The 26,865-nt window shown below is 42.1% G+C and overlaps 1 protein-coding gene across 2 annotated transcripts in view; it reads left to right on the top strand.

The window, feature by feature from the left end:
• Positions 1 to 26,865, top strand: part of Sox102F (transcription factor Sox102F) — a 60,119-nt gene that overhangs the window by 14,157 nt on the left and 19,097 nt on the right. Inside the window, exons 2-3 of one of the 2 annotated variants that reach the window (XM_043413234.1) lie at positions 8,624 to 9,472; positions 14,459 to 14,669. In XM_043413234.1, coding sequence (XP_043269169.1) covers positions 8,624 to 9,472; positions 14,459 to 14,669 — 1,060 coding nt within the window. Of the gene's footprint in view, positions 1 to 8,623; positions 9,473 to 14,455; positions 14,670 to 26,865 lie in introns of both variants that reach the window. The other variant, XM_043413233.1, reaches the window with a different exon arrangement.

Below are 26,865 nucleotides of genomic sequence, written 5' to 3'. Positions count from 1 at the left end.
TCTTAGAACGACGTAAATCAACGAAAGACGGAAATTACGGTCCGTATCACGAATTTTCGCTTTTCGTGATCGACGCGCCATTTTCGAGGCTGGGATGACCAACGATGGGCTCGAGTTGGAACGGAGGCCCATTCACACTGCCCGTTTGGGTCAGAACCAATGCGATCTCACTTCAATAAAAAATGCTCTGAATTAATGAGTGTCCAGACAAATCTGATCCTAAGCAGACTATGGGAAAGGTTCGATAACGCAGATCGGGCCCAATTTCGAAAAGTGCTTGGATTCTACCCCAACTTATCTGGAATCCTGTGTTATTCTTATAGGACCAACTTCTCAATTAAAGAGAAAACGTTTAGACCCCGAAAAGGAGAATCACAACTGTGGCACGGTCTCACAAACTTCCGTTATTCGAGAGTCCGTGCTTTTTGAGGGTGTACCAATTTCGAAGGCGATCTTAAGTTGACGGTATGCTGGGACCCCTGATGGTTAGCGACTGCCCGGGCGCTACTTGAGCCCGAACAGATGCCGCACCCCAAAAAACCACGTTCCCATTGTGCTACTAATAGAAAGTCAGAGGCTTCGTTTTACATCCTCGCTGTGTATAGTTGGAGTTTCTCGTCATTCCGCACCTCTCTCTCTTTTCTCTTTCTATGGGCGTCTGGTACTGTGCACACTTTACGGAGTCAAATGAATAAGAATATACGCAAAGTCAGGAAAAAACGTGGATCTAGTTCACAACCATCATGATGAATAACTTTGGGAACAGAAACATTTTCTAGAGTTCCAGCCACATTGAGTCTCTCTCTCTCTCTCTCTCTCTCTCTCTTTCTCTGCCTCTCTCGTTTTCTGATGTGTCGCAAACGATATACGTTTGAAATGTTATGGCCTGTTAGCGATCGCAGCCAGTCTCTGTGCGATGAGGGATCCTGCTGCCTAGTTTGTGTGGAATTCTTGTTTCCTTCTGACAGGAAAATCTCACTCGCCGTAAGAAAAAACGTGCTGTATGAGGACACTGGTACGCCCTCGGCTTATTCAGTATTCATTGGGTCGGTAACGGAGAACTTTTTGTCCCTCCTCTTCGCTCAAATCCTCTCAGCGATGATAGAAAAATATGAAAAAAACGAATAAACCATGAATCCTGTTAAATAACTGTCACCGACAGGTTTGATGGTTTGATTCAGCGAGTCTCCATCGGAACGATAGAACCTCAAAAATGTGAATGGAAACTTCGTATGTGAATTATTAGATCAATGAATCGTTCATTGGAACATTAAATATTCTACACTTCATAAATAGCAGAGTTATGAATACGAAATTCTTCAATCAAATCACGAATTTCCATGAATTCGGTGAAACAATTAAACCATCAGCAAAACTTTCGACAAATGTCACACAATTCCACTGCCACTTGACAGTTAAAGCAACGAGATGTTTCGTAGACCGCAGAAATTTTTTTTCACATTACATCAATATGGATAAATATACCCAATTGAATCTTAAGAAAATTTGTAACGAATGTCTTCAAAAAGAGGTTTAAAAACAAAAAAAATATTTGACAATTGTTGCTAAAATTTTTCCTGTGCTGTTTTAGAAAAAAAGGGTGCGAAAAAAGGTGAATAAATAATAAAATAAATTGAAAAAAAAAAAAAAGAAATTAAAAAATTTGTAAATCAATAAAAAATGTCCACTCATCTTATCAGCCCCTTCGCTGTTCGGACTCGAAGATCTTCCAAATATTGAGTAGCCTCGCGTAACGCACAGATTTCGCCCAACTAAAATAACCAACAAAAAATCAGAGAGAATATGACCGTCCGGGTTGTGTACAGTTTCCCTTAAGAGCATGGATCAGTGGGTATATCGCAACTGCGAGTGCGAGAAAGATGGCTGCAAATTTCTAAATCGAAATTCTTTGACGCAGTTTGACCGATTGCAAAAAGGCTCTGTGAAAAACTGTGTCAAAGAATTTCGATTTCGGAAATTTCAAGCGAGGTTAGTCGACTGATCCATACTCTTGACCCCCATGCAAATTCGGTACGGCACTGCAATAGGAAAAAGTGAATTTGAGAAACTTTTTTTCTGGAGGGTTTCATAGTAATATCGAAATGGATGAAATGGAGTTGAACAGTTGGACGGGACTCGTAAAAAAAGCTGCAAGAATTAGCGCAGAGGCAACAAACAAGAGTAGAACTTCAGCTTATAATGAAAAATACGAAACACGATTGGTGCATGCAAACTCGCGACTCTGCTCGAGATTTCGAAAAATATTCGAGATTCATTTATTCAAATGAACTTAAAAATTCTCAAACAAAAGTACCAAATTGATTATTCACGAAAGAGCGAGAGAAACGTGAACGTTTGTCTTGACTCGCAAAGATGTTGTATAGAAAAGCGAGAGAAGAAAAGGAGAAGCAGAAGATACAGATGGATGATCGTTTAGAAATTTCAACTGTTGTCTTTGAAAGGTTGCATCATAAATGAGAAGAAACACACTCGTGCTGAACCGAATGAGCTCTGGAGCCTTCTGTCGCGTAGTTCGTCGACGCGCATTGGACGACAATGCTCTTGTTAAACGTCTAGGTTTGTGAAGCACGTACGACGTGACGCTTTGGCTTAGGTAGTTTAGTTACGCTGGTGTAAACACAGCGACAGAAAGCGAGAAGGGGAGAAAGAGAGACAAAGGTTGAAACAATTTCAAAGCCTGCTGGGCGTTACGAAGTCGAGAGAGATTTACTAAAAACAGAACGCATGTGTAGAAAGAGTCAAAAGCGCTGCGGCATTCGCGATGGAAATATTGATTCTTTTTTTTTTCGTTTTTGTTTTGCGTTTGTAATTTACACATATTCATTCTTTTGTTTTCATTCCTGAAAATCAAATTTCGAGGGTTCCTTGTCCGTTTGAATTTTCAGCGGAGTCCCAACCGTTTGTTTTTCGTGTGCTACTGATGATCACCGACGCTTATTATTCATTCTTGTCACACGCACAATTTTTTGAGCCCGCAAGTCATGTGCGATTGTGACGTGAGAAAATTTGGGGAAAGAAGCCTTTCATGGGGAAACGCTTCCAGGGGACTCACCAAAAGATGCTGCACTCGCGATAATCTCATTGAAACGAATGAGCACGTCGATTCACTCAGAAAATAAATAACATCGTAATAAAAATAGAAATGGTTTTTAAGACGAAAAAATATTGCAAAATATTTGCGTGCGAATCGAAATTTTTCTACCTTTCTCGTAAGCCGGATAACATCGGAGATGCGGTCGCGCGCGTAAAATGATAAAATAAAAACTCGACTTTAAATATAGTCACAACATTTCTCTCAATGACACTTTATCAGTTGAGAGTAAATGTAACCGGGATGTTCGACCTTTCGTGATAAAATACATGCACGTACTCGTGCCTGTACATTACTTTCTATTCATATATGAACGTGTGTGTAAATATAATGCAATTATGATCGTACGCATTAAAACGCTCATGTGTATGTCAATTTGGGGAATCAACGGCATAAAAACCCACGAATATTAAATCGATCCTCCACTTTTTTGGGAGCGGGCCGCGTTTGAAAAAACTAGTGCCATCGTCCAAGAAACCGTTTGAGCCCAAAGTCAAAAAGGCGATTGTCCAACTTTTGTTAAAAGTTTTCTCAAATCTGTCAACAAATCGACGCGAAAAAGAAATTATTTAAATAATTAACGGAATGCAATGGAATTATTGATTGAAAAATGACAAAAAACGTTTTAGGAAAAATTATCCAAGATTTGAAGAATTCACGCATATGAAAATAATTCCGAAATTCACTGGACGATTAGAGCATGAAAACTATTATCGTAAGTTCTGACTCGACGTTAATACACGAAAGAAAGTAGATTGAGATATCGGAGCAACGATGATTGATAAAACGACTGTCAGCGGAACTTCTGTGACTCGAAAAAATGCTTAACACCAACCCCAAATTCTCATTGTCGTAAATTCTTTAGTCGCTTATGCCACGATTATGCATCTACGTCTGTAAAATAGAGTGACCAAAAGGAGGAGATAAAATAACAGAATCATGGGACGTGGGAGAAGGCTCTCGACGTCGTCTTAAAAGTTGCACACGATAAAGCGGCCTAACTCGTTCAACAACACGCCGTTGTTCTCTTCATTGTCAATGAATTATAAAGCCGTCGGAATGAATGAAAATCAGCTAACGGAGACTCGAATCGAGGGTAATCGCGACGTCAAGACGGAAGGACGGAGAAGGAGGAGTGGAAGGGGAAGAGGCAAAGGAAGTTGAGCTCGTGAACGGGGGACGTAGATCCCCGTGCTTCTTGTCTGTAACTTATCTCACCCACTACGTAACGCGCGTGAGGAACAAGAATGAGAAAGATGACTTCTCGATGACAGACAATTATCGCACTCCCGTTATACACAGACACACTTTAATCCATTCAGAATGAACCCTTTATCAAGAAATTTTGACGTTGAGTAATATTTGATTATTCTATTTATAATTTTGTGCATGGGAGTGTTACAATGTTCGTTATAAATTGCAGTAATAAACGTCAGAATTTTTGTAAATAGACCATTCGAAACTTACTTTATTGTTAAGAAATTATGAAAACTTTTGCTCCGAGTGGACAATCGCGATTGACCACGTGTTCCAACTTTTCGATACGTTGAAATTCCTTTATTACGAAATAGGGGCAAATGATATAATTTCAAAATAAAATACCGAGCGGATGTGGGACCGTCTGACGAAATACTCGAGTCGTTACATTTTCAATTGTCCGAACTTTGGACTGCGCGATTCTGCGTCTTCGATGACGCGCGTTGGAGCGCCACAGCTTATTATAGTTAATGAATGTGCAAAGTGGAGAGGCTAGCGAGTGGCACGAATGATGGTTCCTGGTTAGTTTTATCTTCAAATGAAACGTTTTTCGTCAGCGTTATGTAGAATTAAATATTTTTTCGAAAAGTAAATATAAATAAAGAATTTAAAAAAAAGAACGGGGCAAAGAAGAAGCCGCGATTTCGTGGCGGACAAATAAGGACGGAGATGCACTGCTCGGCACTGCTCCAATCGAAAAGTGATACAGAAACACGCACCCGAATGAAATAACGAGTGCTGGAGAGAAAAGTCACTCTTATACTTTTTGTCGGCTATGTTTATCCTTCCCTTGAATTACTCGGGTTACGAGCCTGAGAGGCGCCCACGGCGTGTGCCTTATATTCTCAACTCAAAAATATTTCATTCGACGCAATTCACTTCTCTCGTTTTTTCCTCTCTACTTTTTTTGTTTTTCATTTCTCCATTTTTTCATTGTTTTCTCTTCTGTTATTATTTTTTTCTTGTTTATTTATCCCTATTTCTTCGTGTGACAAAATCCTTTTTTTCCGTACTTACTGTGAACTTTTTTTGAAAATATTGCCATTAAGGTACCAGAGGACTCGCCAGGCCCAGGATCCGTGCAATCGCACGAATCTTTCACTTCTGAAAATCAATCTCAGACGTCATTCATTCTCAAAATTCATTCTCAAAATTTAGTACGACTTTCATCGAAGATTATGGTTCCTGGCTCCCTACGGGTTATATGGGAGCTTCTGGAGAAACGCATGTAGCACTACAAACGAATTTCCCTGTGGACAGGTTCCAGTCGCTCACTACATGGGAGCAACCGTCGCGTTAGGTTTTCTGCGATTGTTTCATAGTTTTCTTCAATTAGGAAAGTACCACCGCAATTCAATTATTTCTACTCTTTTACTCAATGCGGATTGACCAAAGAAAATTATGGATCCATAAGTCATGATCGAATCAAGGGAATAAACTTGCAAATTCTCTTGTAGGTATCATTGTCCGCAAATTCACAAAAACGAAGTTGGTAAGGAAGATCGACTTACCTAACAAACGATTTTCAACTTTCCACTAGTTTCATTTTCCTCTGTCATATTTTCACGTTTTCAAAATGTTTCTCACCAACGTCCTTCATCTACGATTTTGTTAATTTTTCGTTTATCCATTATACGCTTGTTATTATTTGAGTTAAAGAAATAATGGAATGCTGCTGAACAAGGCGAAGGGAATTTTAACATAATCACATTGTCATATGGGACTTTTACTTTTTTCATCCAACGAATTTCCTACAATCCGGGCCCCTTAAACTTCGCAAGGAAAAATCGTCCAATCTCGAGTAAAGATACACGGCCCCTCTTGACTTCTTTTGCCTAAATTTTTCTCTTTACACTTGGCGTCAAGACGCTGCCGCGTCTCTAGATTCCTGTACACTTCGATCGCTATCAAAAAGTCTCGTACTCAACGTGTTTGCGGAATTGGCCTCCCTTCTCGATTGCGCCGACGCTTCATCCGGCGTTCATAATTCACCATGCGCATCTTCAACGTAAATGTTCACGTCGATGTAAAGAATATTGATGTACAAGTCCATTGTTGAGATATCGCGTAATTAGCGCGGATTACATGCGCGAGACTCGGTCTTATTCTTCTCTCGGTTCCAACGTGCCCGTGTGTCAGCGATGATCGCACATACGCATCTATAACTGACGTGCATGCATATAATAAATATTTATTCACGCCACCAATCACGTTTGCTCAATTAGCATTATTAAGAATTCGATAAAAGACGGCGCAATATCGGCCATCCGACATACTCGTGATTCTCTCTTCACTTGTCACCCTTCCCGCGCTCAGTTACAACAGTACATCGTCTCTATCTCGTCGTTCGACCTCTTAGCAGGTCTCCTATCGCTAATATAACGTACATTGTAACGCAATTCGAACGTGTCTTACAAAAGCTGACGGCGAGATTCCGTCTGGCATTCTTTTATGTGCCAAAGTTGTCGATATCGCTCGGTATTTCATGTGTTTCAAAAGTCTCTCGCGATGGATTAGTCCCGATTTGAAAAAATACGTTTTCCTCCTCATCCTCCACCAGGAAGGGAAACCGTTCGTGTTTGTTTTTCCAAATGCTCCATCTTGAGTCACAATTTTTTAAAGTTACCATCGAGTCTGCAAGAGAAATGAAAATATGGAGATTTCGCAGGCTCCGTTTTAGTAAAATCAGTGAATCGACGAAGATACGAGACCGTTGTACAAGTCGGTTCATTCAATATGAGCATGCCCGTAGGAATATCGTTGCCCGGAATCACTCCGTAAGATTATAAAAAAACCCGAGAAGAGTTTAACAGGCGTCTGGCAACGACCTTACGACCTTTTTCAGAGCGATAAGCAGATAATGGAATGTACGGATACGAGAGTACGATTCAAACGCTATAAATATATGTATTTGTATATACGAGCAAGTATTTATGTGTAGATATCTTTGGAGTCGGATACTGAATCCCATAATCCTGATTCCTTCTTGCCTCTTCTCATACCCAACGCCGACTCTCATCTCTCGCCTCGCGACGTTGAATACCACGTAAGAAATCGTTACGAAACTCCCACACAACAATTTTATTGTACGCGCATGATAACGATAACGTCGAACTGATTTATTGCGCATTTCTAGCGTTGTGTAACCTTATAACAAACGCTCGAGATTATATTTTATATATACGCCTATCGGTATTGTGCACTGTACAATCATTGTGTAACACACTTGACTACAATGCTCAATATTATAACAATTAATACTAATTACCACAAACATGTACATTTTCCCATAAATGGAGGGCGTAAGTTATAGTCGCTTCGATGACGAAGTGGAACGAGCAATGATAAAAACGTCTTGACAGCTCCGCGGAGTCGGTTTTCTTAAAACGAAATGTTTGAGGTTCAGAGAAACAAAATCTTGGGTGATGCGGCCTGAGAATTGTGGCTGAAAAGCGAGAATTCTTGGCGAAAAGTGGCTCCGTTTGAGTGCGCGAACGCGGTCGAGAAAGAAAGAGCGAGAGAGAGAGAGAGAGCTTTCGCCAAGTTTTCCCCTTAACTAATTGCGCGATTTGGATTTAGTAATTTGTAGACGGAAATGAATAGATAACCCGCAGTAGGTAGGCTGTTGCTAAATTAACACCATCGTCGTCTACGTCTCGTCGCGGAGGCTGTAGAGTTCTAGCGGAGTCGTAGCGAGTCGACCTGGTGGTAGTTTAGACATCGTGTCCGGTGGCAACAAGAATCCGAAAACACAGCAACGTCGGCACAAGAAGACGCGCCGATGTGTGCCTCGATTTGCTCATCCACTTATTGCCTGTTGATTAACACGTTCGGGACTCTGAGAAGGTGGACCTTTCACTTGAGAATCTATTCCAGAGACAGTCTCATCCTCGTGAAGCAGCTAGGCTTGCATTACGGATTCCCACCACCTGCGAGGTGTGTTGCGAGCAACCTAATTTCCGATCCTAGATTGGGTCACACAGTTTCGATATGGCAAGCATCTTTTCTATGGCTCTTCAAAGGACATCGAAGCTTCCAGAAGATCGAATTTTGTTTCTTTCCTGAGAAGATACTTAACCGTTGATTCCTAAAGTTGGATGACCCGAAGTTGCTTGCCTTATTCGAATCTTATTGACATCCGAAGCCCGCTGTTTCGATTCCATACACACACACACACTTTCCATTTTACTCTTCGCACAATGATTCGCTAATTGAAATACAACTAAGATGAATCTATCGATGCAAATGTTACAGACTAAGGATGTCCTCGAAGAGGAAGTCACCACCAACGAAGCTATCGGAGGGCGGGGGCGGTGCGAGCGGAGCGGCAGGTGCCGAGGAGGAAGAGGACACGAGTTCGCCGGTGGCAGGCGTAGACAGCGAAGTATCGCCTTGTGGAGGAACTGTAGGTGAAGGAGTGGCAATAGTCGGCGATCGTATGAGCGAAAGGATACACGGGGTGATCGGTTTGACTGATGATTCGGGAGTAATGGTCGATCGTCTAGAAGAGCCTTGTTATCCTCATCAACGCATCGGGGGTGACTGCGGTGCCTCGTCCGGATGTTCATCGCCAGCGACGACGAGCGAACCTGAGTTACGTGATGATCGATCGTCGTCGCCCGTTTCACCTCCTGCCTCGAAGCGCTCGAGGCTTTCTCTCGCGGCGAGCAACAATCACCAGGACCATTTGTCCTATCAACAGCAGGCCCATCATCAGCACCATCATCCTCACAATCAACACCAACACCAGCACCCCCATCATCAACATCACCATCCGCATCATCACCACCATCATACGAACGCAACAAGTGCCACTAACCAAGAACCGACCAACTCTTCCGAGTGCGGCTCGCCACCGAGCCTCCTAGGCGACCCCTATTACCCTCACCATCCACATCACAACAATAATAACAGTGTTACGCAAAACAATAACAATAACAACGGAGCTGGACCGACCTCTGCTGGTAGCAAAAGATCAATGGATGACGTCCTCAAAAGGCTGACGTGCAAAAAGAACAGTGGATCCGTCGCTCTTCAGGATGAGAACAACGCGAGAAGAACACCTCCTCCGTCCTCTACTCCGACGAGTCACAATACGCATAGGTCAGTCTACATTTTTTGTTACACCATTGATCGGGCAAATTTGCTCGGACGCTCGTTGAATCTCGTCCAATTGCTTCGTACCTGATCGCCATAGAATAGGATTTGCGTATCAATGTTTGGTAGTTTTATCGAAACCGAGGTTCTGGATCTTGCTCGAAAAGTTTGCCATCGCTCCGAAGATTCGGGTTTCGTCTCGTCGAGCCCAAAAACCGCTGGTACATTCGATTCAATCTTCTCTGTCTTCTACTCCCCTCGTTTCGTCACTATTTCACGTCGTATCATTTGCGACTATACGATCGCGAGATTCGTAAGGAGATTTATTTTGAGGAAGGAAAAAAGGCAGGGAATATGAGAGAAAAGAGGAAGGAGTCGAGTGAAACGAAGATAAAGCTCCGGGCACGGAGTGAAGCCCTACCACAGCTCTCACACTCGGTCTACGTGGTGCAGATGGAAATACGGACTCGACTCCTTCGCCAGTTTTCTCTCGCTCTCTCCCTCCCGACCTTCTCAGCTCGAGTGAAACAGAGACAAAGATAGACACGTATTATTCTTCGGGGTTTCCGTTTCTTTCCACTTACCCTGCCCCCGGCCAATACTCGAAGAACTTAAGCTCTGTCTCGGAGGCCACGTCGCGGAGGATTGCTTCAAGGTAATTTCGTCCGCCGATGAATCGATTCTTTGTACTCAAACGATCCCTTTTTCTGGCCACTTTTTTCTGCTCCTCTTCATTATGTTCGCACAATGAAAGAACAAAGTATCTCGATGAAGCCACAGAGAGGTTTAATTTTTTATCGTCAAGCCGTACCAACCGGATGTCTTCTGGAAGCAACGAGCATTTAAAAAAACATCGTATCGTGAAAAACTTGATCTTTGCACCGTTGAGAAATTACTGTGAACCAATCTGACAGTGAATCATGATTCTCAAGGAAGACCATCTTTTTATCAACAGTCCAAGTATTGTTGTGTTTTTGAAAGCTTACGTACCGGGAAGTATCTTTCGACATTCGCTTCATTTAGCCATTATCATCATTAAATTATATTGAAAATATATGATAAACGTGACAGTGATGAAAAACTATCAAAACAATAACAACGTCGAGAAGAAATCGTTTGAGATAGTGCGACTCTTAAGTTTATCATCAGTAATCGACTTTGAGAGAAATCATCTGTGTCTGCGATGTTTTTAGATCAAATTCTATAAACAGGGGCATCTGAAAGAAATGTGCACGCAAAACTTTTCCGTATTGTGGAAACTCTACAAAAGACACGAGTCAAGCGTGCCAGACATTTTCTTTAATAACGGAGGAAAGTCAATAAAAATTCGAAAAAAAAACGTATCGAGAAATGGGGAAAGAAGAGCTAAGAAACGACAAATTAAAATGGCGGGTAATTTCTCGCTTGTCATCCGGGCTCTTGACGCCCTCGCTTCGATCACTCATGGTGGGCAGCTAGCCCGCGTTTTCTTTCATGCCCGTGTCAATTAAACGTCACGAGATTTCCGCAACGGATGCAGAGAAAAAGAAATCATTTTGGCAGTGATGCCGCATTTCTGTAAGAAAAAAAAAGTCCTCAAACTTTCACCAAAATTACGAACTCAACGATGCAAAATTCGGAAAAAATTCTTTCTCTATCCCGTTCCCGAGTCGACTGACGATAAGACCCCATCGAACGAATTGCAGCCGCGCAGCAGCAGAGTTTAGGTGCCAGCGAAAGAGGACGCTTGCGGAGGCGCGACACGACGATCGTACCAAAGACACCAAACGATTAAAATCCCATGAAGAATGAATAACAAAAAACCGCAAAAAAGGGCAAAACGCTTTTCCACACATCGGAATCATGCTATCCAACAATCAACGGAGATTGAGAGCGAGACTTCCAGTACGTCCGACGAGAGATACAAAAAAATGTTTCGTGCAGGCTCGGAACGAGCTGCTGCGTCAGGAATACAAGGAATAAAAGCGAGATTATGCTTTTACGATTGAAACGAAAAGGAAAAGGCAAAGGGGATATGGCAAGGCGTGTAACAAAGTGATACTGTAGAACGTAGTAGCTGCTTCCCGGATTACGAAGTGACGGCCAGGGGGGAGGGACATGTTTTTCATATGCCTTACCCCTTCCCATAACTATGACGAAAAAATACTCGAGAACACATCCAAATGAGTGTGTATATGGCCTAGTACCTACACATAAAAGAAGTGAATAGTATAACGTGAGGAAATAAGCCCTCGGCTTTCTTAACGCGCAATAATAATAACAGAATGAGTCTTTTGTTGGGTGGCATAGAGAGAAGCTGACCGAGGTCGCGAGGCGCGAATAGAGACTCGAGAGAACCTCCGCCGACGCTTTTACCATTGATAGTATCGGCCCAAAGGATGTGGCACAGTATTATCCGCGACTTCGAGACACACACACACACACACACGCTCGCACACGTTTATATATTTAGCTACGCTGCCTTTCATGCGTGTCCCAGCTTAAGGAGCATTCCACGCTAACGACCGAGCAAACGGAATAAAATGTGTATTCATAGCCACACATTTTGTACGTGTATATACCGAGAATAAATACGTATGAACACGCGATTTATATTTTGCATCAATGTATTCGTATCACTGCGCCACTTCTCGGACAGCACACAATATCTCATTCCTCTAAAATGTTCTAATGTGACATACGCTGCCACTCGTTCGACTCTCCCGTTAATTGTGCCATTTCCTCTATTCATTTCCTTCGACCTCCTTCACCGACTCGCCGGCAATAGGATCTGCGAAATCTTGGAGAATTCGTTCAGTGCTCGGGCGTTGAATATTCGATTCTTTTCTCTTCGGGACTCTTCTCTTCGCCGGCATTTTATTCAATATTCAACCGAGTACCGGAATCGCACGAATTGACGAGGAGGAAACCAAACGAACGTGGAGAAAATTAAATTTGAAAAATTACCTTGAGTAACGGCAGCGCGGGGACGAGCTGCAAATCATGATTTTATTATGGGAGAAAAATTTAATTTTCCTGTGGATTAAATAATATTTATTGTTTAAAGGAGCAACTTTTACAGGAGTATTTCATAAATTTTGACTTCTTATCTGCAATGCTTACTGTTATGGAACTGAAAATTCCGCAAAATTTTTAAGATTTTACAGTGCGTTACAGGAATTAATACTTTTCGTTAAGGGGGGTTCTGCTTTAGAAAGTCACAAAAATCATTTGTTCTCGGAAATATTTTTAGGATAGAGGGAATAAATGACTCAGCATAGCGAACTTTTCGGTATAGTTTCAAGAATATGTCAAAAGTAAAAAAACATTTTTTTAATGACTAATTTGTACATGGTTTATGCGCAAAGTCTGACGAAATTTCTTAACTGTGTACGATGTGAAGATCGTAATTATTGTCTGTAAAAAAAATTCCAATTTTTTTTTCCATTTCCATATATTTTCCTTTCATACGAGCTTGTGAAAACCCGAATAAATTGCTAAAATTTATATTTGCAGCACGTTGAAGTCTTCTTTTTTAAAAGCGATTTTTTTAAACTCGCTAAAAAAACAGAATTTCGAAATTTTTTGGCTTTCTATAGGTTCATATGGAAGAAAAATACATAAAAATTGTTTCAGACAATAGTTACAATCTCCACATTGTACACAGCTGTGAAATATCGACAATCAGACTTTACGCATAAACCTTGTACAAATTAGTATTTCTTAGATGAAAAAAATGTTTTTGTACTTTCGAAATATATCCTTGGAACCATACCGAAAGTTTGCTATGCCGAGTTATTTGCCTCTATCCTAAAAGCATTCCCGAAAACAATCGATTTTTTGACTTTCTAAAGCAGAGCCCCCTTGATTTGTCCCTGCAGTCAAATGTATCTCGGTAAATTTTACAGTGAATTTCGCCCTAAATATTACCGTCCTCTCCGTGAACATTCGTTTTTTTCAAAATCTGTGATCACGTATCCGCTGTTCGCCCACGACGAGTGGCGATATCATTTATTCCTAGTCCATTTTCCCAGTGCATAAAATCCGGTCGGAAGTAAAACGAGGCTACAGAAACGCCGCGGTGGTACCCCGAGAAAACGAGATGCAAAGAGGAAACAAAGCGGGATGGTCAGCACGAGAAAACGGAAGAAAAGAGAAAGAAGGAGAGAGAGAGAGAGAGAGAGAGAGAGAGAGAGAAGCAAGAAAGACAGAAAGGGAACTCTCTGCTGGGTTTTAAAGCGAAACACACTGGAAAGGGCGCTGAAGAGGTTGCAGGGGTAGCTTGGCCAGGCATCCCGGGGCCCATCACCGGTGCAAACACTCGCTACGCCGAGATTGCGCGGCCGCGAGCCTATCTATTATTCACTAACTCGGCCGTAGCACACACGCCGACCACCCCGCGCACGACCTCTCACCCACATTTTACTTTTTTCTCTGCCTGCCTCTCTCGCTCTTTCTCTTCCGCGTACTCGCTTCCCTGTGACGCGCTTAACCCTAGGACATCTCCATCAACCTCGAACCCTTCTATCTCGTTTCCATCGGAGGTGTACAGTGATCCTGAATACGTTTGTCCATGTCGGTCGCTTTGCAATACCGTAACGAGAGGAGAGAAGCATCCGCACGAAAATCGACAACGAGATTAGTTATCGCGGTCACCACACAGGAGGAAAGATTCGCAGGCGCGGAGGCGCGATAAAATTTAGTTTCTTCATTCTCTTCCGCGCGGTGTAGGATCGATTCTCGAAACCGTGGGCGGACTTTTTGGGAATGTCAACTATATCGATAAACCGGGAATAATAAAAATGTTTTTACATTTTCTACATCCGTGTTGGTCCCGTTCGATCGGTGGTATCGCGTCTCCCCGAAACTAGACAATTCGAGATGGGAATGTATTGAAAAATCAGAATATTTCAAGCCCCGACGAAACTGAGTGATTCGAAAAAAAATCATTTCTACAGAAAGCTGCGTTTTGACGCTGACTTAAAAAATCGTACTTTTTTTATCGAACAGCAGTGGGAGCAGCAGCGTTTCGAACAGCGTCGCACCTTCGCCACCCGGAAATGGAAGGTTACCAAATACAGACGGACAGCAGGACGGTGCTGCCGCCCTTCACAGGGTTCTCTGCGCCGAGAGCTTCGCCGAAAAGGAGCGCCGACTTTCCGAAATGATTTTGCAACTTCAATTCTTACGAGAACAGCTGGTACAGCAGCAAGATCTCTCGAAGGTAAGTTTTGAAACAATATCCGTTAACCTATGCTCGGTAGATTCGAATAAAAAACTAATTACTGGTAATCTTGACTCCGCTATTTTTCGTTGATCGAATTGAGTCGGCAGGAGTAAACGGGGAATGAACAAGTCACTTTCTCTCTCCATTTCCCCCCTCTCGCTCTCTTTTTCTCTAGTTCGTGGTGAGAATTGTTCCTGGATAAAAGAGCGAAACATTTTATCCAAGCGTTTATCTTTTTTTGCACCAACGATCGATTCGCAACAGCGATGATGCGAAAAAACTACGAACGAACCAGCCTGAGATAGTGATCGTTGTTGAAACAACTGTGGAAGCGCTTGGTTTTTGTTCGTGAATGGGCACACATGATCCGTCGACGAAATGCGCAACTGATCACAGCGAAACGGACCCTTACATTCCTTAGGGATCGGTGCGAATGCCAGTTTTTTCGTAATCGGAAATTACGGATTTTATTGCTTTTGATTGCTGAACATGCCGGAGCATTTCTCGTTCATGAATATTAATGATGAGATCATTAAATAATAAAATATAATTTACTAGCGATGAAAAGGAATTTCAAGCTCGCCAGGCTCGAGCAGAACGGAATAGTCATACTCCACGATAAATTCGGGTTACAAATTGACTGAAAGAAGAAGATACTAAAATGCTTTTTACGAGGTTGTTCATTTTAACGTGTTTCATGTAACAATCAAACGATCGGGTGCGTTTGAAGCCTCGTGAAACTTCATAATACGATCGCGCAGCGATCACATCCTCCCGATGTGTATTTCGAAGCAACAAATTTCCCCGACGAGCTAAAATATCACGAAATCGATCGTATAACACCGGCGAGATAACACATAACACGTACCTTCTACACACGTTCGTACGGAGCAGTGGGTCATCATCCGGGAAAAAGAAACACGAATGAAAGATGCGAAACGATAACTATAAATATACACACGATCCGGTGCGCCAATTTATTGATCCGTCGAATGTTTTATAACGCGAGAGTTATGACCCCGCGTGTGGAAATCGCGTCGATGACGAGAGTGCGAGAAAGACAGCCACTTGTCAACCCACTGACATTTTTTGTCAGTCACACTCCGACCATTCTTTATTTATAGAAACTCTAATACAATCCATGAAAATAGCCCCGGCACATGATTTTTTCACCCTCGATACTTTCGCATTTATCATTCCAATAAAAACCACGAGGAGCATTTTCCTTTTTTCTTTTATGCACTTCAAAAATGTACGGTGTTGACTGAGATATGCGAGTGGTGCGAGAAAAACTGTGTTTACTCTTGGAGAAAAAGAAACACCACGAATTTGGTCCAAATCAATTTTATAATATAATTCATTCTCACGATTGTTGTCATCTCACGAGGAAACTCGAATCGAAGGTTATTTTCGCAGGATATGAATCATCGAATGGGACGAGCCAAATTTTTTTAAATTCACATCATTCGAGACTAAAATCATATGTGGATAATTATAATTAATATTTATAAGACTCATACACGAGAATCATTAATTTATCAAGGTGAAAATTTGTAATGAGATCAAAGTAACGCGAGTATGGGAAACGAGACGAGGGTTGTGAAACAGTTTCACAATGTCGTCACGTTTCACAATTGACAGCAATTGCGAATAATTATTTTTCCTAGCATCAGACAATCCTGCATTAATTTCTTGTTTCGTCCGGCACATATGCAAAAGCGAAATAAAAATTCTCCGCGACTGCATACCGTGACATTGCTAAATATTAGCCTCTAGCAAAAGTCAACAACTATCATTGACAAGAATTGTAATTGCTCTGTTGAAATGTCGCTCGTACGATGACAAGTAAACAAGCAAATTGCACGTTTTAATCTGTTAATTTTTCTCACATCTTTCGCTCCAACATAAATTTCGCAAAAGATCATTTCTCCCAAAAAATTTCACATTTCTGTACAGAAATATTTTAGTTTGCTCACAACTTCGCCAAAGTAACGAATCGTTACGAAAAGTGAGCAAGAACTCGACCGACTCCAAAAGTGTATGATCGTTTCAATTAAATTTTTTCTTCCTTCTGACTTTTCAAAACTTTCTCATAACTCACTCATTATGTTCCCATGAATCCATCCGATTTCGATCAAATGAAAACGAAATGAAGGCGAGAAATCCCTTTAAAGTTTTGAAAAAGTCGTTTTCTTTACATATTTCGAAAGTATGGTACCCAAAGAATATAATGACCAAAAAAAACCTCAAACATTGAATATTCGCGGATTGATAAACGCGATTATCTTTTGTGGAGTCAAATATCTCGAAAAAATGGTCAAAAATTCGAAATTTCAAGTAAAACGGCTCCCAAATTGTCAATTTTACTCTTCGTCATAATTTTTTAGGCACGCAGTCTTTCCCTTAGAATATCAGAAAGCGAATGACACTTATTAAATCACCTTCAATTGAACAGAAAAAGCTAGGCAAGCGTCCGAAGACGCTTAATAACGCCCCTATTTTGTCGGTCATCCCAAAAACAAATTTATTTTCCAACTCGACAGTTGTTATAAACCCATGTCGAAATTTCAAAATGATCAGATTATTTTATCCCCTCTAAAAAGACTTCCGAAAAATAGCCATTTTAAGAAAATGTTCACTTCAGAATGAATTTTAAGAAAAACAAACGCGATCCGTTGCTGAACAAACCAAGAAAAATGGTGAGCGCATTCGCAGAGAAGAATTCAACAGAGCGAGTGCAGACGAAAAAACGAAAAGTAAAAAAGGAGGAAGAGAATAAGAAAATACGAACGTGCGCGTGCAGTTAATGTTCGGCGTTTACGCAATAACCGTTATTACGAGTATGAACCGAAGAGCCTAATTTGCGTACACCAGTGCCTCGGCGTTGTTGCTCGCGTATCGACGTACAGGATCGAAGCGAGTCTCGTTTTTACCTTTCGTTCGTCTCGCGATTCAGCTACCGATATAATACACATATATTTACACTGTTAACACGCGCACTTTTCAGCGCGAAATTCTTCGAATGCAAATTGCAGAAATTACGTACATGTTACACAAAGAGCCTCGCCTCGCGCGTAGTTCCTCTCTCATCTCCGTATTTCGTAACTGCGGAATGGTCCCGCGGTCACTTATTGAGAAGAAAAGCCGAAAAAAAGAAACTCGAATGCATTGTAAAGGTTAATGAGAATTGCGTAATTCGCGGATCCTTTGGCTGTGAGATAAGAGTTTTAGTTAAATCGGCAAACGATGGATGCTTGGACGGTTTCAAAGCGGTCCATTAATAGGATGAACTGATTTTCTTGTCGATTATTTTCTCCAACGAAGTCGCAGCTTCCGGGTAACAATATAAATGGGTAAATCGAAAAATCTCGGTGGCTACGATTTTCCTAGGACTAATGAACATTGCGACGGGAAATGGGTGATTTATTTAAGTGCGAGGAAGCCCAGAACCGGAAGTCGATTCGGTGAAGAGAGTGTCACGCCATTCTATTTCTCTGCTGGTACGGAGACACTGTCCGGAAATCAGGAGAATTCTCTCTCGTCAAGGGAAACTGGAGTAAAAAAGGGAAGCTAATAGTTTCGCAGCATGCGCGAAGGGAGCTGCACCGGATGTGCTGAAAATACAGCGAGATGAAGGTGCGCAGAAGGAAAGAAAAATGGCGGGAAAATTAGTTCCAGCAATCACAGTCAATTTTCGTTCCACGCGAGCGTCCGCCATTTTGCAGAATTTCGCATTCCTCTCTCAAATCTCGGAACAAGAATTTCCGACGCAATCTAATTTTCACCACCGTGGAGGAAAAAAGTGCGGAGATTGGAGAAAAAATTCTGCCCCGAAACGTGATGCAGAAACATTTTTCATCGCCGGTTCGATACTTCATAGAAAGAGTTACAAGAACGAGGTGGGCATGTACGTGCATCGATGTGTACAGCAAAGACAGTATAAAGAAGAAGATGGAGGAGGATGCACGCGAAAGAGAAGGGGGAGAACGTCTAACAGAGGGCTTAGGAGGGAGGACAAGAGAGAAAGAGAAAGAGTGAGATGAATCGTGGGATGAGGGGAAGGCGGGCTCGTCTTTCTCCTCCTCTCAGGAGCGGCTGCGTGGCCTGATCTCACGTCGAGGGCGTACATAATAGTTGCGTTCGAGGTATGCTCTCCGGAGAGTTAGAGATGCTGCGCCAACCAAGGAGTGGGAAAAGGGAGGATTTCCCTCTCGCGAGTTTACACGAGAACTTTTATCGTGCCTCGCGCTCTTTACTCGTGACATATCTTTGTCTCTTTTTACTCGCATCTTCCACTCTCGCTCTCTCTCTCTCTTGCCGTCTTTTCCCGTTCGCGTTTCACCTGTCACACGATGCTACGTCAACATACAGGTGAACCGTTCCAGTTGCGATATATAAACGTTATTCTCGTCAGTTTCTTGCATCTGTACAGTTATGAGTAATAAATTCGAGCAGAATTTGTACTTTTGTGCATCGACGGAGAAAACGAGAGGCTGAAAATTCTAGAGGAAAGGAATATAGTGTCTCGGGGACGGTACATACGTGCTGGATTGCAGCCTTAATTCGAAGAACGGTAATAACAATTGTTCTATCCACCATAGTAAAAAGACCAATGCCCATGCCTTTTATTCAAAAGACTCAAGAGTCTTTTTCTCTATAAGCATACTAAAAAGTGTTTTCAGCCACTTCAAATGTTTGTAAAGTATGCTCGGGCAGCCCTGAAAAAAACTATGTGTATGGTAAAATGTGACATGTGTTCGGCGTATATTCGTGTATTTATCACAGAATTTACTATATGCTGACAGTGAAAATTTGTGCGACTTACAATACATTTCCACTCATCAGCAAGTGCTAGTCTGACATGATGAATAACACTCGAAAACAAAACGAAATATAGTTCTCACCTGCATCACTTTTTGCTACACGGAGAGACTTTTATACGAATATTTCGGATGAATTTGCTAGAAAAATTTGCTATGTTTTATAGCAGTGCTTTTCTATATCGCCATTCTATTACATTTCACCAAAGTGCATATAGTAATTTTGATGCCGAAAGCAATTCTCTCAAATTTTACTATGCACGACAGGGAAAATTTAGGTCTGCGACATTCTTACATCGAACGATGTATCGATATCCGAATGTCACTCGTGTCTTTGGCGAAATGTTAAAAATTGGTGAATCGGACTGGATAAATTGTTTGAAATTTTACTATGTGCCACTGGTTAATTTTCATGTTTATACTCGCAACGCCTCATATAATTGGTGGGCGCATGAATTTTGCTATGTTAGCATTGAGCAAAATTCAGTGCGGTGAAAGGGAAAATACGAAACTATGTAATTTTTCGGATAGCACAGAGAAACGACTGCTATGTTATCTCCTAAATTTGCATCAAATCATTTCATTATTTACTATGCTTTTGATCAAAATTCGCTCGGTGTTCATTTTTATATAGTACAGCGCATTCAAACTTTTGAATTATTAGACATACTCTGTAGCGATTATTATTATAATATCGATGCGGTCCGACGTTACTATAAAAACATAGTAATTTTTGCTATAAAAGTCTCTCCGCGTATGCACATAAAGCTGTTTAGAATTCAAGGAACGAAAAGTTGAAAAATTCAAAAAATACCATGCTGTTTGTAATCGGTGGCTGAATACTTTGAAAATTCTTGAAAAATAATATATTTCTCACTGTTCAAAATGAATCCGTTTTCTCCGCGTAGTCGTACGCATTGAACCAGGAGCCTAGTGAAAAAAGTCGTTCGACGTCGAATTTGATAAGAACGTGGATGCAAATTGTCTAAATTTGACGAGTAACGATTGCGATCGCTGCGCATTGAGAAAAACGTAAGAAGCAACCGTTTATTCGAATGAACTTTCAAAAAATATTGTTGCGTCATTCTTATTTACCTTTCAACGAGGATTCGAATTCTCGTGAAAATTCTCCGGAGTTTTTGGCGTACTCTCATTTTCACTAATCCACTACACAGACGGTTATTCAGGAGTCGAGAAGTTGGGTCGCGTGGGTGTTGGCTCAGCAGCGCTGATTCGCTGTGTGTGCGCCGTTTTCTCGGTTCTCGTTTTGGCCCACAACATCGTAAAACGTCCCGGCGCCGGTGCTTTTGCCCCTCCATTTCTTCCACTAGAAGATGAAGGGGGTTGTACCTTGCTCGTTGCTTCGATATACAATAATATAGAAGTACGGCTGCACCTGTGCCTCAATGACTATTGTGCTCACGCCCAGTTAAGTAGGGACGTGCATAAGCGAAGCGCAAACTGGCTGGGAGAACGCGGCGAAATGAGTTGACTTGGTGCAGCATCGGGCTCGTTTCTCTTTTGTTTTTACGATCGCCAAGCCAATTTTCATCTTTAATTAGATTCTATAGATTCTCAAGAGTCGAAAAAAACTCGCTGGACCAGCATCGAAGAGGTTCGCCTCAACTTTTGTTAAAACACCTTTCGACAATGACGAATAAAACAATTGTTCTACGAGGCACTTCGTTTCCTCGATGTTTTCCGGCGCATTGCACCGATCCAGTGTATCAACGTAACAGTAAAATACGTTTATTGCCAAAATTTCAAAAAATTTCCCCACAAAAGACGAAGCAGGACGCGACAGGAGACCAACTTCCGGGGTGAGAATAGTGCAAGGAACTCTTGGAGTACGCTCGTGGGCGCCCGAGCATGCATTCCCCCATCGCAGGTGTATGCGAAGCCGATCGAAATAGCTGCACGCATTGGCAAATACAATTTCAGGTAGACCGAGCACGTATTCTGTTATTATTACACGAAATCGAGATCCATCCCCCGTGTTCGTGAGGACAGATTGTGTGTAGTGCCCGTACGCAAAGTACACAGGAAATGGAAGCGCGTGCTTGTACAGTATCAAAACGAGGAGGCATGCACACGCGTCGGGATAGGCGAACGGAGGGAGAGGAGAGTGCGATTCTCCTGCTCCGTTACAGAGAGGCGCGTACGCATGATGTATAAACGCGCACCTGGTGGGATATTCCCGCGGAGATACAGATATGCCCGTTTATTCGTGGATCCGTAATGGGCAGAGAAGCGGAGGGAGTTGTTTCGAGGCGGATCGGCGGGCGAGCTCTGTTTGTGCACTAGTGTGTGGCTCCGTTTGTCCATTTGCGTATCGAGGGAGGGCAGGGGGACTCACGGTGCTTTATGGGAATTAGCGACGTATTGTGGGATGGCTGGTGGGCGGACGATGTTCACTGGTGCAAGAGAAGCGGCTCGTGTAGGCGAACCGATGGCGAACCCGTGCTTCAAATATACCCACGCAACTGTACATCTATACGAAGGCGCATACGCACTAAATAATACGTACACACACTCGCGTATATGTGCGCGGCTGTATGCATTATTCAGTGTAGTCCCAGCGCACGTACAGCCATATAATACAGGTATGCGTGCGTCGGGAACGAGCCAAAAAGCGAAACAGATATGCTCCCGGCGAAAGAGACACGAGACGTTATGGAGGACGGAAAATGATGCTGGAGGATAGGAAGCCAAAGGGAGAAAGAACGATGGACAGATTGGCAGGATCGCAATGACTGATGGAGACTTCCAAACCCAGCCGAGAGAGGAAGGCTAAATCGGGGCATGAGGCGTCCGGGGATAATTCTCTGTGCGGCTGTTTGTCAATATGCGAGCGATATGATCACCGAGTATAATCACTGGCCGGTTCACTGAAAGAGAGACATAAAGGAATGAGAAAGAGAGGGAGAGAAGTAGCTTTGTCGTGGCGCTCTTGCCGGGAGCTTCGCTTGCCACCGCATCCAATTCTATAGTAGAATACACAGATTCGTGTGTGTGTGTGTGTGTGTGTGTACTAATATACGTGGCTACGTGTATATACGAATTCCTGGTTCCTCCCGTTCTGCTCGTCCGCTCTGTCAATAGAATGCTACTTTGTGTCTCTCCCCAGGACACACGTGACTTCCTATATTCGTGGATGATATTGTAGGAGTACGAAATGAGAGAAAGCATTATATCTGGCGTGCACAAAACCCAAAGCCAAGAGAGGAGCCTGACAGGGAGTCGGAAATTTACATGCGCGTCCTACCCGAGAGCTTTTTCTATGTGGCAAAGCGAACGTCCAGCAGCGACACAAGCCCTCGGTGCTTTAGCTACATTTGGAAAATCCAAGTGTTAACGAGACTCGCAACGAGTACTCGGACTTATTGTCCCTCACGAATTTCATATGAAACGTTCGAGCGAACTGAAGCACACAAAATGTTTTTTTCAAAGACCGTTGTAAAGATTGTTCATTATTCGATATACTGTGATGCGATGCGGAGATCTTTCGTGAGATAAAATTTCATCGGAATACCCAAAACTCGACGCCAGCGGTATAGCAGAGCTTTGGAGAAACGCGGCTAAAAAGGACACACGGTTTAACCTTTAGACGCATTCTCTGCTTTTTCATCGCTAAGAAAAAGCAATGAGCGAATATACAATGGTCTGTACAAATAGTTGGTGCAGAAGATTGTATGGAGCTCGAGGTTCGAGTATAGCGAGTGTAGGATTATGATTGAGGGGATCCCCCCATGCCGAAAAGCTCCGAGTCAGAGGTCTCTCGTGAAAATCTACCACAACCGTGCCCGGGCATATTTACTGTATCTTTCTGAACGATCAAAGAATTATCCGACCAGTAGTAAAACGAGATAAAGAGAGGGGGAGAGAAGGAGAGAGGCGCAGAGAAAGCGAGGGAAATAAAAAGTCAACGAAACTGGGAATCATCCTGCTCGTGTGGCGCTGGCGCCAACATTCTGTTTGCCGTTTGATCGTGGCTCAACGATGCGTGGATTCTACCCGAGCTCGTGTCCCATCCCACGGAAACAGCTTTCGTCGTTATCCAAAGCCTCTCCGCGCGCGTTCTCGCTTTTACGTTACCTGCGCTACGTTTTCACTACGTAACAACACCGTTAAAAACTTGCAAAAATAGAAAAGCACCAAAGGCACACCCTCCCTTCCTCCCATCTGATGAGGGAGTCAAACTATGACGAGTTAACGGTTAACACCTTAACGCATTTAACCCCGACCCTTCCCTTCATACCTCTTGACTCATGACAACCGCTTAAAACTCATCCCGCCAACGACGTCAACCGGCATCCTCTTTTTTTATCTTCTACTCAGGGCTCGTAACTTCCTCCCTCTCTCGCTCTCGCTCTCTCTCATTACGTCGTATAACCCACTCTGTGAAACAGACATGAACCAAGCACCATCGCACTTCTCGTATTGCATCCCTCATTTCCTCACTCTTGCTCCAACGGTCTTGTTCGTCACCGACAACATGTTATTGCCACGAATGTACGCATTCCAGCTTCCATCATCAGCCTATAGCCATCACCTCCGAGATCTATTTCGCCATCTTCTTTTTTTAACCCTCTTTCCTTTTTCTCTCGTTTCGTACCCTTTGCCAGGTGGCCTGTAGACAGTCGTAATACGAATTTCACAGGTACAGTCGACCCTCTCGTAACTTTCTAACGATCAGAAAATACACTTATAAAGTTAAAGGTCTTGGCGTACTGTTGTTACAAAGGAAATGCCATGCACTACGATGGAGTGCTCAGCTACAAATTTCGTACGAAATTCAGGAATTAAATAAGTTCAATATTTTAAGGTGGTTCATGCATGAAACGATTTTCTTAAGAGAGTCATGAAGAAAAATACACAGGGTTATAGGGACTGGGTAAAAAATCGTTTATCTTTCCGTATAACGAGTGAAAGCTTCTTTCGAAGTTTATTAAAAAGTACACGATAACAATAAAATATATAATGAAGGTTTGGGAAAAAATTCGAGACGATTCTCTTTCTAATAATAAAAATATATTACGTTAAAGATTGAACGAAATTGGTAATGAGCACTCGTGTAACCTATCATTTGCTTATTTCGGCATTTCGTTTCATCTTAGCTTGGCTCATTGCTGTCACAGCCTTCTGTTTTTTAATTAACACTTTTTTCTTGATTCATTTTCCTTTGTGCTTTCCCTTTGCGCTCTCTAATGCGATTTTTTACATAAAAAAACTATAGTATTTTCGCCAGGAACGAATAAAATTTCGGTTTCAGTCAGTGATGGATCCTCGATTAATCAATGGCTTGTAATTTCATTCACCAATAGATAAGTCGAAAAAATGTATTTACAATATCGAATTAATAACTCTGACAAAAATTAAAAATGATTATATCTTAGGGTTATATCTGAGGGAGTAAAAATCGATCCAATTTAGACACCCATGAAATACGGTCCTTCGGGCATGATCTACCTTAATTTACTTATCACGGCTATATTCTAATCCATCAAAGTCTAAAACAGATCTGGATGAATCCAACAAACAAAACTAATCACAATTAATAATATTCAACCACGAAGGAATCCCCATTTTTTATAAATAAATTCCTTCAATTAAAATTCATGAAACATAATTCGTTACAATGATTTTAAAAAAGTGGTTATTCGGCTACGAATATTTGATTGCTGAAAATTATGACAGGCTCAACTATATTTCGCGAGCATTCCCTCTCCGCAACTCTCTCTCTCTCTCTCTCTCTCTCTCTTGTAGCTTTCCACTCTTCTGTATCCATATTCGTACTCCGGAGACCGAGGTCTAACGCTATATTCTGATGGTTGATGCTTCCTCTTTAGCAACCCCTTTCCTCCTCCTTTTCTACCCTTGCGCTGGCACGGGTGTGCTCTCTTCTACCTACCTTCCCGCCAAGTTCTCTCGTCATGTTGTACTAATGCATGTAATTGCAGCTAACATCATTAAACTCGTCGACTGATGCCACTCGCTCAAATTGCGACCCTCTTTCCCTCTCACTCTACGCTCCCGGCTTCTCTGTCTCATCCGCACGTACATTTCACCCTTCCGTTGTCACCGGCTACATCACTGACGTTTCGACGAATAACAAGACGCTTCGTGGGTAATGCGTTATCATTGCTTCCGCATCCTCTTACGTAATGAGAAAATCGTTAAAATTTTTTACCCCCACGCGCATTAAAAAACTGCTCGAGTTTAGACAATCCCCAAAACTTCCTTTGCACTAAAATCTTTTTTAATCGAAGCAATTAATTTTCGTTGCTCGTTATACAAAATAATACTACGAAATAATACAAAATATTCGTGATTTCTCCGTTGATGGATTCTCGTTAAAGAACTTCCTTCGCTTTTCAAAAAATCATTTCATTGTATTTGTTTCGGAAAATGCAATGATTTTGGGCAAACTAAATAATTAAATTCGAATAAAAATATTTTTATTGTTGTCACGCGAGCCGGATTTACAGAAAGATTTTTTGGCGATGTACTCGTTTCCACAGTTTGCTTACACATTCAAACATCGATTGCAGTCTCCTTAAACTGATATGTTCATAAAAATAAATGCGAAGTTTATTATCCGATCGATGTTTGGCACTGTTGAGCCAATTTTAAGGCAAACCAAGTTTTTCAATGACAGCTAACTGTGCTGTCGCCGAGAGTTGGGCCGCTCGGTGGTTTGGCACAGGCTCGCCGGATGGTCAGGCTGGCTAACCGTAAACACTGTTGTGGCGACGGTGAGCCAATACTGGACCGATTGCGAGTGCTTCCAGTGGTTTTGTCTCGTGAGATGTTTGTTGCAAACGGAAAAGCCACGAGATAGAGCGGTAAAACGAGACAAACAAAAATCTTAAAAAAACGAGTGACTTTGTCCCTGCTGTGTGTGAATAAAAAATCAAACTTCGAGGCAGACACCAAAAGGGATGATTAATTTCACATTTTTGAGTTCCACGAAACAGACAATTATTTACAATCTCTCATCACGAAACAGTTTACCAACCCTTTTTCATTTTCTTTTCACAACGTAAATTAACAAAAGAGAAAAAACATGTTACGAATTCCCGAAGCTCTGTCCCCTCAATATTTTTGTCACGGAGTCCCTCGGCCTTAACGTGCGGCGGTCCTAATAATGCGCGCATCGCTGATATCGGGTGCGAGTCACGTATAAACGATTCATCAATTTATCGTCGTCCGGTGTCGTTTCCACTTCTGATTCGGGGTGGTATGTAGCCCCGAAGTCAATTGATAGGAAGTGGGCCCAGCCATTAAAGTTGGAGTACCTTTTGCTCCGTTTATTCCTCGCATTACAAGCATTTTTATTTCTTATTAAATAAATGTTTTTCTCTCTCGTACGG

Source organism: Venturia canescens, chromosome 2, assembly GCF_019457755.1.
Source record: "Venturia canescens isolate UGA chromosome 2, ASM1945775v1, whole genome shotgun sequence".
NCBI lineage: Eukaryota > Metazoa > Arthropoda > Insecta > Hymenoptera > Ichneumonidae > Venturia > Venturia canescens.
This window is presented reverse-complemented; position numbering and strand designations above follow the sequence as displayed.